Here is a 13,627-nt window from a genome sequence, read left to right on the forward strand (position 1 = left end):
CAGCCTCTTCTTCTTTCTCTAATTTTTCCTCTGAAGATTCCTCTATATTGACTGGTAGCTTGGCCCCTGTGGCCCCAATAAATTTCGATTTCTGGCAGAAGTCCCTAATTGCTCCCTCTATTTCTTCATTAGTCAACCCTTGGCTACTGATCAGATCACACCATGCAGCAGCTTCTACGTCAGCCTGCTCATAAACATCTAAAGCTTGGAGTTTCTCCTGCAATAGTTCGGTCTCAAGAAAATCTTGGACTAAGGGGTCAATCACATCAACATAGCACACATTTTCAGAATCAATAGGCTTCTTCATGGCCTCATTGATATCAAAAGTAAACTTCTCCCCATAAAAATCAATGCAAATTGTTCCCTCAGCCATGTCTACTATTGTCTTGGTCGTCCTCAAAAATGGTCTTCCTAACAATATGCCACTAGATTCCCTAGCCTCGGACTCACTCATTTTGATCACATAAAAGTCAGCAGGGTAGGTAAAATCATGCACTCTGACCAACACATTTTCTAAAACACCCTCAGGACTTATGCATGACCTATCAGCCAGTTGGATCAACACCCTAGTACTCGACAATCTAACTCCCTTCAATCGGTTATAGATTGACAAAGGCATGACATTAATAGAAGCTCCAAGATCACACATTGCATGCTCGACTTTCACATCTCCTATAGTTATAGGCAAAGTGAACATACCTAGATCGGCCCTCTTGGGCGGTAGCTTCTCCTGCACAATTACTGACGCGATCCCTTCTACCATGATCTTTCCATCCTCCTGGGCTTTCCCGGCTATGAATTCCTTAATGAATTTCCCAAGTGGGGGTAGCTTCACGGCTTGGAGGAATGGTATAGTGACATCCAATTTCCCAAAAATCGACAAGTAGTCCACCGGGTTATCCTTCTTTCTTTTTGTAACAAAGTGGAAAGGGAATGGTTTCTCCTCCTTTTTCTCCTTTACCGGTCCCTCAGTAACCTTCTTGGAATCTTCCTTGGGCAAATTCTGGGTCTGAGCCTCCGTTCTGGATTCTACCTCTTGATGGGGTTCCTTCCTGACCAGTACGTTCTCGGGTTCACTCCTCCACATGCGTCTCCCCCAAGAAAAATGGGTCCTGTATCCGAGGCATGGATCTCTTAAGCCCTTCCACTGAGATGGTGTCGCCCCCTATCTTCGTTCCACTCGGCTCTCCACTTGGTTGTTTCGGTCGAGGTCCATCATAAGTAGTTCCTGACCTCAATGTAACCTTACTCACATTCGCCTTTTCGGGTATTTGGACTGTAGACGGGAGTTTCCCTGCATTTCCTCTTATTTCACCCATCGAACTGGCCAGTTGGGCCAACTGCTTATTCATCATATCCATGTTCGCTTTATGTTCCTTCTGGGCATTTTATATCCCCTGCACTACTTCGTTGTGGGATTGCAACTCGCCCTTGATACCTTGCTGCGACGCGAGCAATTCTCCCATCATGTCCTCCATGGATCGTCTTGTCCTATTGGGATATTGTGACTGATTTGGGCCTTGGTGCTGGTTATACTAGGAACTTTGGTTGGGCTTGAAATTTTGGATGTTTTGCTGGTTTTGGTTAAGTGGGTATTGGTTATACTGGCCATGAGGGTTATACTGGTCTTGGTGATATTGATTCTGATTTTGGTTTTGGAATTGATTTTGGTTCTGATGGTGTACGGGTGCTTGATTCGGCTGATTTTGGTGATTTTGGAAGTTTCTCTGGTGGGGTGGTACATAAACAGGGTTTTGGTTCTGGTTTTGTGGGTGTTGGTTTTGGGATTGTTGGTTCCTTCCTGACCAGTTGAATTGGTGGTCCGGGTTTGCTGGTCCACGGTTGGGGTTTTGGTTCGGGTGGGGGTTATATTGGTTCTGACCTTGACCTTGGTTTTGATTTTTGTTCCCATCTCCCCAACGAAAATTTGGGTGATCCCTCCATGGTGCATCCCGTTGTCTCCCTTGGATCCAGTGCCCACTAGAATTGTAGTACCCGACAACATTGACTTGCTCCATACTGACCAAGTCATTTAGCTGATCAAAGCTAGGTCCTTGGTTTCCCTGTTCTGCACCCTTGCAGTTCCCAACTGGGGAAGTCGGCGGTGTGTTCTTCTCGATTGCGCTCAGGAGTGACTTCTTCAGCTCATCCATCTTCTAATCCATCTTCTGTTCAAGCTTCTGCTCCTGGTCAGTAGACGAGGCACTTGCAACCCTTTCTCGGTTGTATCCATCCCTTGAATGGTCATACTCCTTCTTCGCACTCTGTAGCGTCCTTAGGACCCTCTTTGCTTCGCTGACCCGTAGCTGTGTGAAGCTTCCTCCCGACGACGAATTGGCCAGGTCCTTGGTTGTTATGTTCATCCCCTCATAGAAAGTATGATGTATCTCAATGTCGACCATGCGATGATTGGGACATGCATCTAAAAGGCCCATATACCTCGCCCAATAATCGCTCAAGGGTTCATCGTACCCTTGCTTCACACTAGTTATTTCCCTCTTCAGTGCGCTTGTCTTGGATGACGGGAAAAACTCACCTAGGAACACTGACTTGAAATTGGCCCAACTCTCAATGGAGTCGGGGGGCAGGCGCATGAACCAGGTGTTTGCCTCCCCTTTCAAAACGAACGGCAAAGCCTTCAATCTGTAATCATCCTCGGTCGCCCCTGCTGGCCTCCTCTGCGCCCTACAAATCTTACAAAACTCATGGAGGAACTCGTAAGGCCCTTCGTAACTCTTCCCGCAGTATGTAGGCAGAATTGCGATCACATGAGGCTTCACTTCACAGGCAGTTTGCCCTGGGGTCACAACTATTCCTTGAGGTGGTTCTCCCTCGGTATGTGCGTTCAACGTCCCGATCTCAGGATCTTCTTCTCCTTGAGCGGCCATCCTTCTCGGGTTTCCCTCTATCCTCTGTACCTCTTCCGGTATTGGTCCTTCTATGGTGTATTGCTCCTCGTCACTACTCAAACCTAAGTCAGACAAAGCCGTCGACAAGCCGGATCGAGTGGTTACGAGTATAGATCCTCGCTGAAGTATCTTCGGCCTCCACTGGTCAGGAGCCGAACTGCTTCTCATAAACTGAAATGAAAAGAAAGAGAAAAATTTATCCACAATATATACGCCAAAGTATCACGCACAATAGCTACTAATAACGCCATCCATCCCCGGCAACGGCGCCATTTGAAAGTGCAGGTTTGCGTAGGTGTCGTTCAAACAAGGATGTATCCTACCGATCAGGATGAAACAATCCCCTGCTAAGCCTAAAACCTGGTATCAATAATTCCTCAACCCTCTTCTACTGGGTAGTATAGTGAAGGTAGGGGTCAAATCCCACAGAGATGGTGACGGTTGGAGTGATTGTGGTGATATTCTGGAGAGTTTGGTTAGCTACCACGCTTGGGTTGAGTCTCTACCTAGGCAAGAAATTGAAGGTGGTATCCTACTGGCTAGGAGGTGTGAGAGGATTCTGATATGCAGCTGTGTACGTGGCCATGGTGAAACAGAAAATATTCGAAAAGTACTGGGTTTCTATTTTGGGCTAAATAGAATATCAGAAGGCAGTGGTAGTTGTGGTGACTAGGCTGACATGTCTGCAGGGTATAATTAAAAGTGAAGGACGAAAAGCAAAAAGCATTTTTAAAGAAACAAGTGGTCCCCAACATTTGATATGGACTTCATCTTCTTTAACAAACACAAACTAAAATCAGTTAACAAATAAACCAGATTCAACACCATTTAAACACAGATTACCAACTCACGATTCCAGATCTACCACTAAAAATTCCAAATCCAAGATCGAACACCGAAACTGAAACTCCGCCTACTGGTCAACATAAACGAATATATGAAACACATAACCACACCTTACATGAAACAAAACTCTACGCAATTAAACAGTAAACAGGCTATACTAACTCGGAGCAATAAACTACGGAAATGGAAACACACGATTCGATACTCAACTTAACCAGAAACACTAGATCTAAACTAACTGGGCAGAAGGAAAAGAAATCAGCAAAGTGAACTGAACAGAAAACAACTTCATAGCATAAAACATGTTCGGATCTTCAATCAAAGTACTTCTAAGCAGAGAAATTCAAAAGTAACAAGATCCAGAGCAAAGGAAAACAAGCAATTTAAACTACGAAAGCGAAATAAAAAGTGTTTTGCCACGCCGTGCGATGGAACTTTCTAACTACGATCTTGCTGACTGGATGAAGAACGTCTGGAACTCCGGAGGCTTCTGGAACTCAGGTGATCATGGTTGTGGCGAGGAATGAGGCTCTGGACTGGGCTGAACGACTGAACTACCGAGAGAACTATACCTAAGAGTGATGATGATGAATGAGTATCCCCCTTCTCTCTCCAAGTGGCTTCCTTTTATAGGGAGGCTTACCTTTAATTTTAGGGTAAAACCTCGTGGTGAGATGACTTCTTTGCCCTTAATTGTAGTTGATCAGTCCCAGCTATCCTTCTTCTCCATCTCGAGCCATTTTTTGCATGTATACTGGTCAGTACGTAATCGTTCTGACGCCCTTTTCACCTGAAGTATCTGAAGCTTTGCCTACTGGCTAGAACACTCAACCTGCACACTTTTAGCAACTGTTTTGCAGATATAATCAATTATGCACATCATACTGACCAGTAACCAAGTCCTAGAATACGACTTATCAATCATGCATTTATATTTTTCGAGTCAATTCATGGGAATTTTCGGCCCTTCCTAATTATTGAAATAGTATTTCATTTCTTGGATTTAATTAACTGTTTTGGGATATTTATCCAAATTAAATCCAAACTAAATGATCCCTAAATGGTACTACATGAAATTCGAACTCTAGCCTATTATCCTTGGGAGTTTCGAAAATCTCCTATTTAAAATAGGAGGATGAATTATTTTCTTTGATTTAATTGGTGCTTTGTTGACTCCTTTCTTTTGAATTAAATCCAATTAAATCATGCCACCTATTATTTCTTCACCCAAAATAAATAGAGAGTTGAAATATTTCCTTGGCTATTTAAGCCTAATAATTTTCGGCCCATTCACTAAATTTTGGAGGATAATTTATTTGTTTCCTATTTTGTGGGATCCCTTTTTATTCAATTAAATACCAAACTAATACCTATGCCAAATTAATTGGGGATGTGAACATTTCCTTATGTTGTATCCTTCATGTCACACGCCCTACACTAGTATTTTTCCTTATGGGAATATAATTATTTGTTACCTATTTTATGGGAGCCTTTTTCCCATAAAGAAATTGACAAATTTAAATCCTATTCTATTTAATTGAGGATTTAAATAATTCCCTTGTGCAATTCCCCTTAAATTTTCGGCCCTTACTTCATTCTTTCCTACTTGGAGATTCAATTTATTTTGTTCCCTTGTTTGTGGAATATCCATTGTTTTATTTCCTAAATTTTGGATTTATTTCCCTCCAAGTAAATATCAAATAATTCCTTGTTGAATTTACAGCCATAATTTTCAAAATTTTGGTTTCTTTTAATTGTGGGATATTGATTTATTAGCCTATATTTTATTCCTCCACAATTAATTAATTATTTCACCTGTGGACTTAACCCTAGACTATAAATACCACCTAAACAAACCCTAGCCCCCATTCTCCCTCACAAAAAAGTCGTCCACCTCCCTCTCTCCCTCACTCCACACGTTTTCCCCCTCCCTCTCTACAATCTCTCCAAAAATCCTCCATCCAATTCTTGTTCTTGCATCCGTTGAAGTTTATTTTCAAGAGTCTCCGACGAATCGCACCGTTTCTTGTTTCTACCGATTCATTTTTGTCAAAGAATGTATATTTGCTTCACTTTCCCTCATTCTTTTCGTTTGAACCATGTTCTTGAATCCTACATGCATGTGGTGGGTGTAGGAATCATAGATCGCAAAGTTAATCGGTGGGAAAGTGAGTTTGCTTGAGAACTTTGATAGTTATGCGATTTTTGATTGAATTGTGTGAAGTTTGATTTGAATCTTTGGTGAATGATCTAAGTTTATGTGCAAACATGTTTAAGAGAGTCATATCAAGCATGATGGTGTGTTATAAGCATGAGAATTTGTGTTTGGATGATTGGGAAAGAAGCCCTAATTTCGAAATTGTGAGTCTGAAATCTGTGACGTTCGGACAGTATTTCCTGATGTGTGATTGACCTAACAAACGATCGACTTTTGGTATGAAAATTTTACTGAGTGAATTTCAAGGTGTTCTCTGTGTCTCGTACAAATTTCAGCCCTTTTTGTCCAAAAAATGAATTTTTGAAAAATATTTGAAGTCGACTGCGCAATTCTGTCAGTAACGTGTGTTCTCGACCAGAAAGTTTAGAAATCTGTTTGACTGACTAAATGACCTCTGATTGATGTGATTCTTGAACTATGTGAAATTTTGAAGTGTCTTCTGAGTCTTGTAAAAATTTCAGCCATATTGGACATCGTATGAATTTATGATGAATTTTTCAAATGAACTGTGTAATGCTGCCAGAATTTTTATATTCTGACCAGATAGTTGTATTAAGGTTTTGACTGATCAAATGACATGATTTGAGTGTGAAAATGTACCTGAATGAACCTGAATGTGTCTACTATGTTGTGACAAAATTTTAGCTTCATATGAGGTCGGATGAATTTTTGGTGATTTTTACAAACCAACCGCACAGTTCTGCCAGTTTTGCTGATATGTGAAAATATCACTTATTGCTAAGTTTTGATGAATTACTTGGTGCATGTATGATTTGAGAAGGTATCATATGATGTGATTATGTGTGACGTGTGGAGAAAATTTATGACATGTCCTCTTTGTGTTGGTGAATGATGGGATGGGTAAGAGAACGATATAAAGGAACAATAGGACATGCATGATAATATAAACTTATGGAAGGCTGATTGTGTTGTCGTTGACAAGGGTGATTGTGTATACGTGAGCTCGAGGAACGAGAGTTGCCATAAGTTGGAATTTGATTTGTTAAGCGAACGAGGTGGGCTTTCATTTCAAACCCCTTTATTTTCCGAAAATATTATGTGGCGTTATAAGGGTGGTTTAACTATTATGTCATGCCATGTTTTTGTTTGTGAGATTGTTGCCTGATGCCTAGTTCGTCTGAGCTTGCTCCGTTAGGCTATAGGGTTGTGTTGTGAAACGAATTCGGGTCCGAGTATGGCCGTAAACCCTATCAGGCTGTGTACACTGGTGGGATCGTGAGCCGTCCTTGCTAGTCGGCCGGTCTCGTGGGCGAATAGTGTGGCCACACTTTCGTCGCACTGCGATATGATGATTGTGATTGATGGATTGATGTGAAAAGTGGGGAGATAAATTGTCTGGCCAGACTTGAAATGTTTTGTGTTCTCGTGATATTTTCTTGCTATCTAAAACTCGAGATCACTGGTATGGATGACATAATTATATTAAAAATGTTTTCTGCATGAGCCCATTGAGTACAACAAGTACTCAGCCCTACATATTATTTTTCTTATGTGCAGGTTGAGCAGGATGTTGCGGAGGATGTTGAGCTAGCCGGATGCATTGTGTCTTCATACATGGGCGTGATCCTTGACTCTCTCTTTAAACCTTTCTCCGCTGCTATGTTATTAACTATGTCTCAAGACTTTAAATCGTTTCCGTATTGTGTTTGCACATGTATGGTTGTGTTAGGTTTTAACCAAGTAATTACGTTGTCTTTGAAAATGGTGTCTTCCGTGAATTAAATTAAATGTTTTACTTTAGAAGTTAATTGGGTTTCTTAAAGTTTACTTTCTTCGCTGCTTCTTTTAAAAGTTTTTATCATGAGTCATTTCTAATTATTAGTAAAATTTTAACCTTAAACTTTTGTTTTTAAACAAAAATGTTTTTTTTTCTTTCTGCCTTTAAGTTAATTAAGTTTCCTTTTAAAAACGTTGCCCATGCATGTTGGTCACGATCGCCGCGTTTGTAGTAACCCTAGTATGAGCGGTCGTGATAAATATGTACATCCTTGTGGCCGTAGATTATGTTTCAAAGTGGATAGAAGCCAAAGCAACCACTTCTTGTGAAGCCAAAGAGGTGGCTAAGTTTCTTAGAGCTAACATTTTTAACAGGTACAGTTTGCCCCGAGCTATTATATCTGACCAAGGGACGCATTTCCGTAACCAAACCATAGAAGCTCTGATGAGGAAATACGGAGTCCACCACATGCTTTCTACCCCATATCATCCTTAGTCTAACGGGCAGGCAGAGATCTCGAACAGGGAGATCAAGGCAATTTTGGAGAAGACGGTGAACCTGTCAAGGAAGGATTGGAGCAAGAGGCTCGGCGATGCATTATGGGCCTACAGGACTGCATATAAAACTCCTATTGGGATGTCGCCCTACCGGCTGGTGTTTGGCAAGATGTGTCATCTGCCCGTGGAAGTGGAGCACAGAGCATATTGGGCGGTGAATGAGTTTAATATGAGACCCCAGGCTTGTGAGGAAGAGAGGAAATTGCAACTTCAGAAGCTGGAAGAGTTAAGGCTGGAGTCGTATGATTCCGCAATGTGGTATAAAGAGAAGACAAAGCTCTGGCATGATAAAAATCTCCGGGTCAAGGAACTACAAGTGGGTCAGAAGGTCCTCCTTTTCCAATCCAGGCTCAAGTTGATGCCTGGGAAGCTGAAGTCCAAGTGGATTGGGCCGCGTACACAATTGTTGGCCTTCGAGCAAATGGAGCTGTGGAAATCCAGGGAAGTGCCTCGAACTCTGTCCCTTTCCTTGTTAATGGTCATCGAGTGAAAGTTTTTAGGAATAATTTTGAGTTGTGTGTAGTGGAGGAAGTGCCACTACGCGCACTCTCGATTATCGTCTAATCAGTCTAGTGAGTAAGTGCTCTCGACGAATTCCTGGGTCAGGTAAATGGGAATGCATTTTTAATCTATACCCTGAACCAGGGGATCTCGAGAGTACTCAATGGAAAGTGTAAATAGTTTAATTGCTTTTCAAAAAGTAAAAAAAATACCAAACAAAGAAAAAATCTAATCTTCCAAAAATATTTTCGAAACACCAGACTTCTTAGGGAAATCGTTTTGTCACATTTTGAATCCTTGACCTGGGAGTTTGGCGTTTCATTTTTTTTTTCCTAAGCGTGGTATTGCAGAGAATAGCATTTACATGGGGGTGGAGAGATTTTCGGACCAGAATTTGAGAGGGAAGTTGTAAAATTTTCAAAATTCAAATTTTAATTTTATGGGGATGTGTACGGTTGCTTACATCACGCCTACAACCGCCCTGCAACCGTTCCCTTTTCCTTATCTAAAATTACCATTTTTCCTCATTTTCCTTTTATTTTCCAATATATAAAAAACCGAACTCTCTCTCTCTACTCTATATTCTTCCCCAAATCTTTTCTCTCGCAATAACCACAATCCTTCTAACCCTAATCACCAGAATTCTTCCAAGTTCTTGTGTTTTTGCAGAATCAGAACATGAAGAAGGCACCCGCTCACACCGAGAAGGCCGGGAACCCCACCACCTTCGCAGATTCTGACACGGTGGCGTTCATGGCGGATTTAACAAGAAAGTTTGGTAGTGCAGAAGAGGCGACGAAGGCCTTCGCCCTCTTCTCGGCGATGATGGAACAGGCCAAACCTTCCGAAAAAACAACCGCAGCATCATCACCGCCGATGATTCCAGATGATTCGACAGCCCAACCCGCAATTTTGCATGCAGAAGCCGAACTGACCCCCAAGGAGCCGGAGAGAGACTCAGTGGTGGGCGATGAACTGAAGGATGAGGGTGGGTCGGCCGGAGAACTTGAGCGTATGGTGGTTGGTGAAGAGAGTACAACACAGGTTGTTGAGGGGGTAACCCCTGTTTCAGCAGAGGGTGTTGTTGAGGGGGAAACCCTAGTTTTTGATGACGTGGTAGTGAGGGGGAAACCCCTGTTGTTGACAGAACAGTTGCTGACGGGGAAACCCCTATTTATATTGAGGGGGGACCCCAGTTTGTTTGAGGGGGGTAGGCCCCCGTTCTTGATGAAATTTCGGTGCCCGAGGAAAGTGGGCTAAAATTGGTGGTAGATCTGGTAGAGAATCCGGAGGACACAGACTCACCGGTGGATCAAAGGGAGGCCAGACGTAAGGCCAGAAAGAGTTTGAGGGATGAGATTGATGATCTCGCCCAACCTACAGCAGAGGAATCACTAGCCCCGGGGACAGAGGGCGAACAAGAGGAGGAAGCTCCTGGGTCGAGCAGGGAGGAGGATGAGGCAGAAGAACGCCGCCTAGCTGCGGAACGCAAAAGGAAAGGAAAGCATGCGGCTCCCTCCCAGATCAAGAAGTCCAGGAAGACCGCAACAAACAAATCTGGTGAAGCTCCACTTTCTGCCCCAACAAAAGTTCTTTTCGCTAAGGAACAGGTCGGCCCTAACCCGGCTAGTGAGTCCGAGGATGAAGCGATGGATGAGCAAGAGGAAGAGCTAAATTTTGAGCCAGCGGAGGTCTGGTTGACAAAAGGGTTGCTTGAAGCAATGGGAAGTTTGATGATTCAAATAGGGCAGCAACCTACAAGGAGCGAAGTGGTATTGGTAAGCTAGCGAAATTTGGGAAACTGTATGATCCGGAAGAGTTGCGGGAGATTGACTCATACGAGGAGTTCCGTCAATACATTGGTGCTATTGAGTTTGATTGGCTCTTGAAACATAGCACTGCCGAGGTGCCAACGGTGTTAGCACGGGAGTTTTTCTCGACATTCAGGCTTAAACTCAACACCGACCTTGACGTGGACTCGATCACCTTCCGGCTATTTACTGAGGAGCACGAGATATGTATCAGGGAGTGGTCCCTACGGATGGGGCTGTTCACTCGCGCCGAGGACGATGATGACATTTGGAACGAGCGCATGGTAGGAGCTCCGAAGTACACCCCCAGGTTCAAAGCACAGTCGGCATGGGAATTCGTTACCCACCCCAAGGTGGGAACGTTTAAAACAAGCTATTCCAAGGGCTTCCATATTGACAACCGCATCCTCCATTTTGCCCAGACGTTTATAAGTTAAAATCTGATGGGAACCTCCAACTCTGCCTTGACCACTGCTGACCTCTACTTTACATGGTGCAAGGTACACCTTGTCATCAGATGGCCGCCAACTCTTCACGCCACATGTATACGTGTCATCTTCTCGGTGCATACCTCCAACGCAACACAATCATGAAGATAGGCAAATCCGCGCCCGAGGTAGTCATGTGCGAGCCCCCAGAGATATTCAGCGTTGATTATTTTTTCAACAAGGGTCTACTCTACATGCACGGGAAGGATGTCTATTTCTATGAGGTGGGAAGGATGGAATCCCAGGTGAAGACGGAGTAGGATGGTGCCGAAACAATAGCCAGCGTGGATTATGAAGAGATGAAGAAGGAGATGGGCATGATGCGGAAGGAGCTCGGCGGAGTTCGGGAGGAGATGCAGGCCCTCAGGGGAAGCATCACTGACTTGGTGGGAAGGTCAACCGTGCAGTGCGATCGCAAGGCGGAAGCCGTTAAGCTGATAATGATGATGACCGATTGGATGCAGAAGAAGTTTCCCCAGCCCCAGAAGAAGCTGCCCTCTGGACCCAGCAGTGTATCCCAGCAGCCAGGCCGGGAAGCTCTTCTCTTCAGCAACCCCCAATCAGCGTCTAAGCCCCTGTTAGCCCCATCTGCATCCGAGCCCTTGTCTGTGAAGAAGCACGTGTCAAAGCAAAGTGAGAAGGAAGAAGAGAAGCCGGTGTCGCCGGCTAGGAAGAAAGTGAAGGTGACCCGCCCCTATGTGGATTCCACCCCAGTTTGGCTCCCGCGGGGGCCAGACCCCGAATTGAGACCCCCCAATGACCAAGTAACTTTTACTTTTCAGTTTTATTTTTGTTTTCTTTCCTTTTTATATGTTTATATGTTTGTTGTTTTGAGTTTGTGCTTTTGTGTTTGTTTTTCCAGCATGCCTCGTGACGTATATATGTGTTTGCGTTTATATGTGTCTTCTCCCACTTAGCCCAATCTTTGGTCTAAGTGTGAGAAGTTTGTGTTTCTTTTAGGAATGTTTTGCCTTTTGTTCTGTTGTAATTTCTCCCACTTAGCCCGTTGCTCGGTCTAAGTGTGAGAAGTTTGTTTTGCTTGTGCATGTTTGTTGTTTTGTGTGTTGTGCTTTTGTGTTTGTTTCAGTCTTTTAATACTTCTCTGTTTTCCCCCTTCACTGGGATAGCTTGGGGACAAGCTTAAGTGAAGGGGGAGGGGGAGGGACTTAGTGCAGTCTGTGTTTAATGTGAATAGGAGTCTTTAGATCTAGGTTTTTGTGTGTCGCATGAGCTAGTGAATATAATAAGGCAAGATTCCCTTAGTAAGAGCAATTGAAGATAGGATGCATGTCAACTTTGTGGCCTTTTTCCTTAATAAACTGACATCGGTTTGAATGAAGTAAGAACGATAGAGGATGCCTTAGATAACCTAGTTGTGAAGCCCCACTATAAAAGTAAGTTATAAGCCTAAACAATTAGAGCTAACATGTATAAAAGAGGTCCGCCACTGGATGTTTAGGGAGAAGAGTCGGAAGGAGAAAAAGTTGGGAAAAGGGTTCTGGAGGTATAAGTTGGATGAAGTCCAGGAGTTAAAAAAAATTATATATAAAAAAGGGAAGAGAAGGAAAAGAAACCCAAGGGCAAAAAGCAATAGTAACTTGACCCAAGAATAAAGAAAATGAGACTTTAGGTAGGAGGAACTCTCATAACCCGAAGCATCAGTGGTGTGGCAATAACTTAAGTGTGAATCGATCCTAACATCCCTGATGAGGAATGAGAGATCGAGTGAATCTAATAATTGGGAAGTCAATAAGATATCTTGACGAACTGACAGACCGATTAGGTAGAAGAAGGAAATGGGAGGATTTGGAAACTGTAGATGATCGGATAGACCTTAAGCTTGTGGGGACGGCTGCCTAAAAGTTGAAACTAGTTCATGCCCTTGTGTTTTTCTTTATGTGTTTATTTCCTCTTTGTGAGTCAGTTAGTGTGTCTAGGTCTATGAGTTTGTGTCTGTAGGGTCGGTCATAGGATAGCCATGCATTGAAATTCGCCTTATTTCTATTTTCTTGTCTTTATACTTGAGGATAAGTATGGTTTAAGTGTGAGCAGTTTGATAAGGCTAATTTCATGCATCGGTAGTAGGGTTAAGTTCATGCATTTACGGGGTCTAACGCACCTTTTTAAGCCAGGTGTAGTAGATATCGCCAGGCCAAGGAAGAAAGGAAGACAATTGCCTGGCAAAGGAAATTTTGCGATAAAGTGAGCATTATAAAGGAAATAGCCAGATGGAGGAGGTCGCTAAGCCGAAGGACAGAACAGAAATTTCAAGTGAAGGCTTCTAGAAGATCACCTTCGCACCTATATAAGAGAGAGCAGGCAATTCACAAGGAGTTTTTTTACTTTTGGGCTCTCAGCTCACTCGCACACACTTCTACACACTTGGTTTTCGGATTCGAGAGGGGTTCGGGTTCCATTTTTAGTTTGATGTTGCGTACCACCATCCTCACGTAGGACGAAGAAACAATTTACTGCTTCCATTTCGTTTGTTGCTGTGAATTTCACCGAGTCTTTGTTCGAAGCTCGGCTTTTGTTGACTGTTGAAGTATTATTGAATCT

General features: G+C 43.2%; 1 protein-coding gene across 1 annotated transcript; it reads left to right on the plus strand.

The window, feature by feature from the left end:
• The first annotated feature begins 11,046 nt into the window (after positions 1-11,046).
• LOC121761514 lies at positions 11,047-13,417 on the plus strand. Its single transcript, XM_042157155.1, has 2 exons — positions 11,047-11,832; positions 13,201-13,417. Exons 1-2 carry the CDS (start codon positions 11,368-11,370, stop codon positions 13,204-13,206), a joined length of 471 nt encoding a protein of 156 aa, XP_042013089.1. The 5' UTR covers positions 11,047-11,367; the 3' UTR covers positions 13,207-13,417.
• The last annotated feature ends 210 nt before the right edge of the window (positions 13,418-13,627 follow it).

This window comes from Salvia splendens, chromosome 13 (genome assembly GCF_004379255.2).
Source record: "Salvia splendens isolate huo1 chromosome 13, SspV2, whole genome shotgun sequence".
Taxonomy (NCBI): domain Eukaryota; kingdom Viridiplantae; phylum Streptophyta; class Magnoliopsida; order Lamiales; family Lamiaceae; genus Salvia; species Salvia splendens.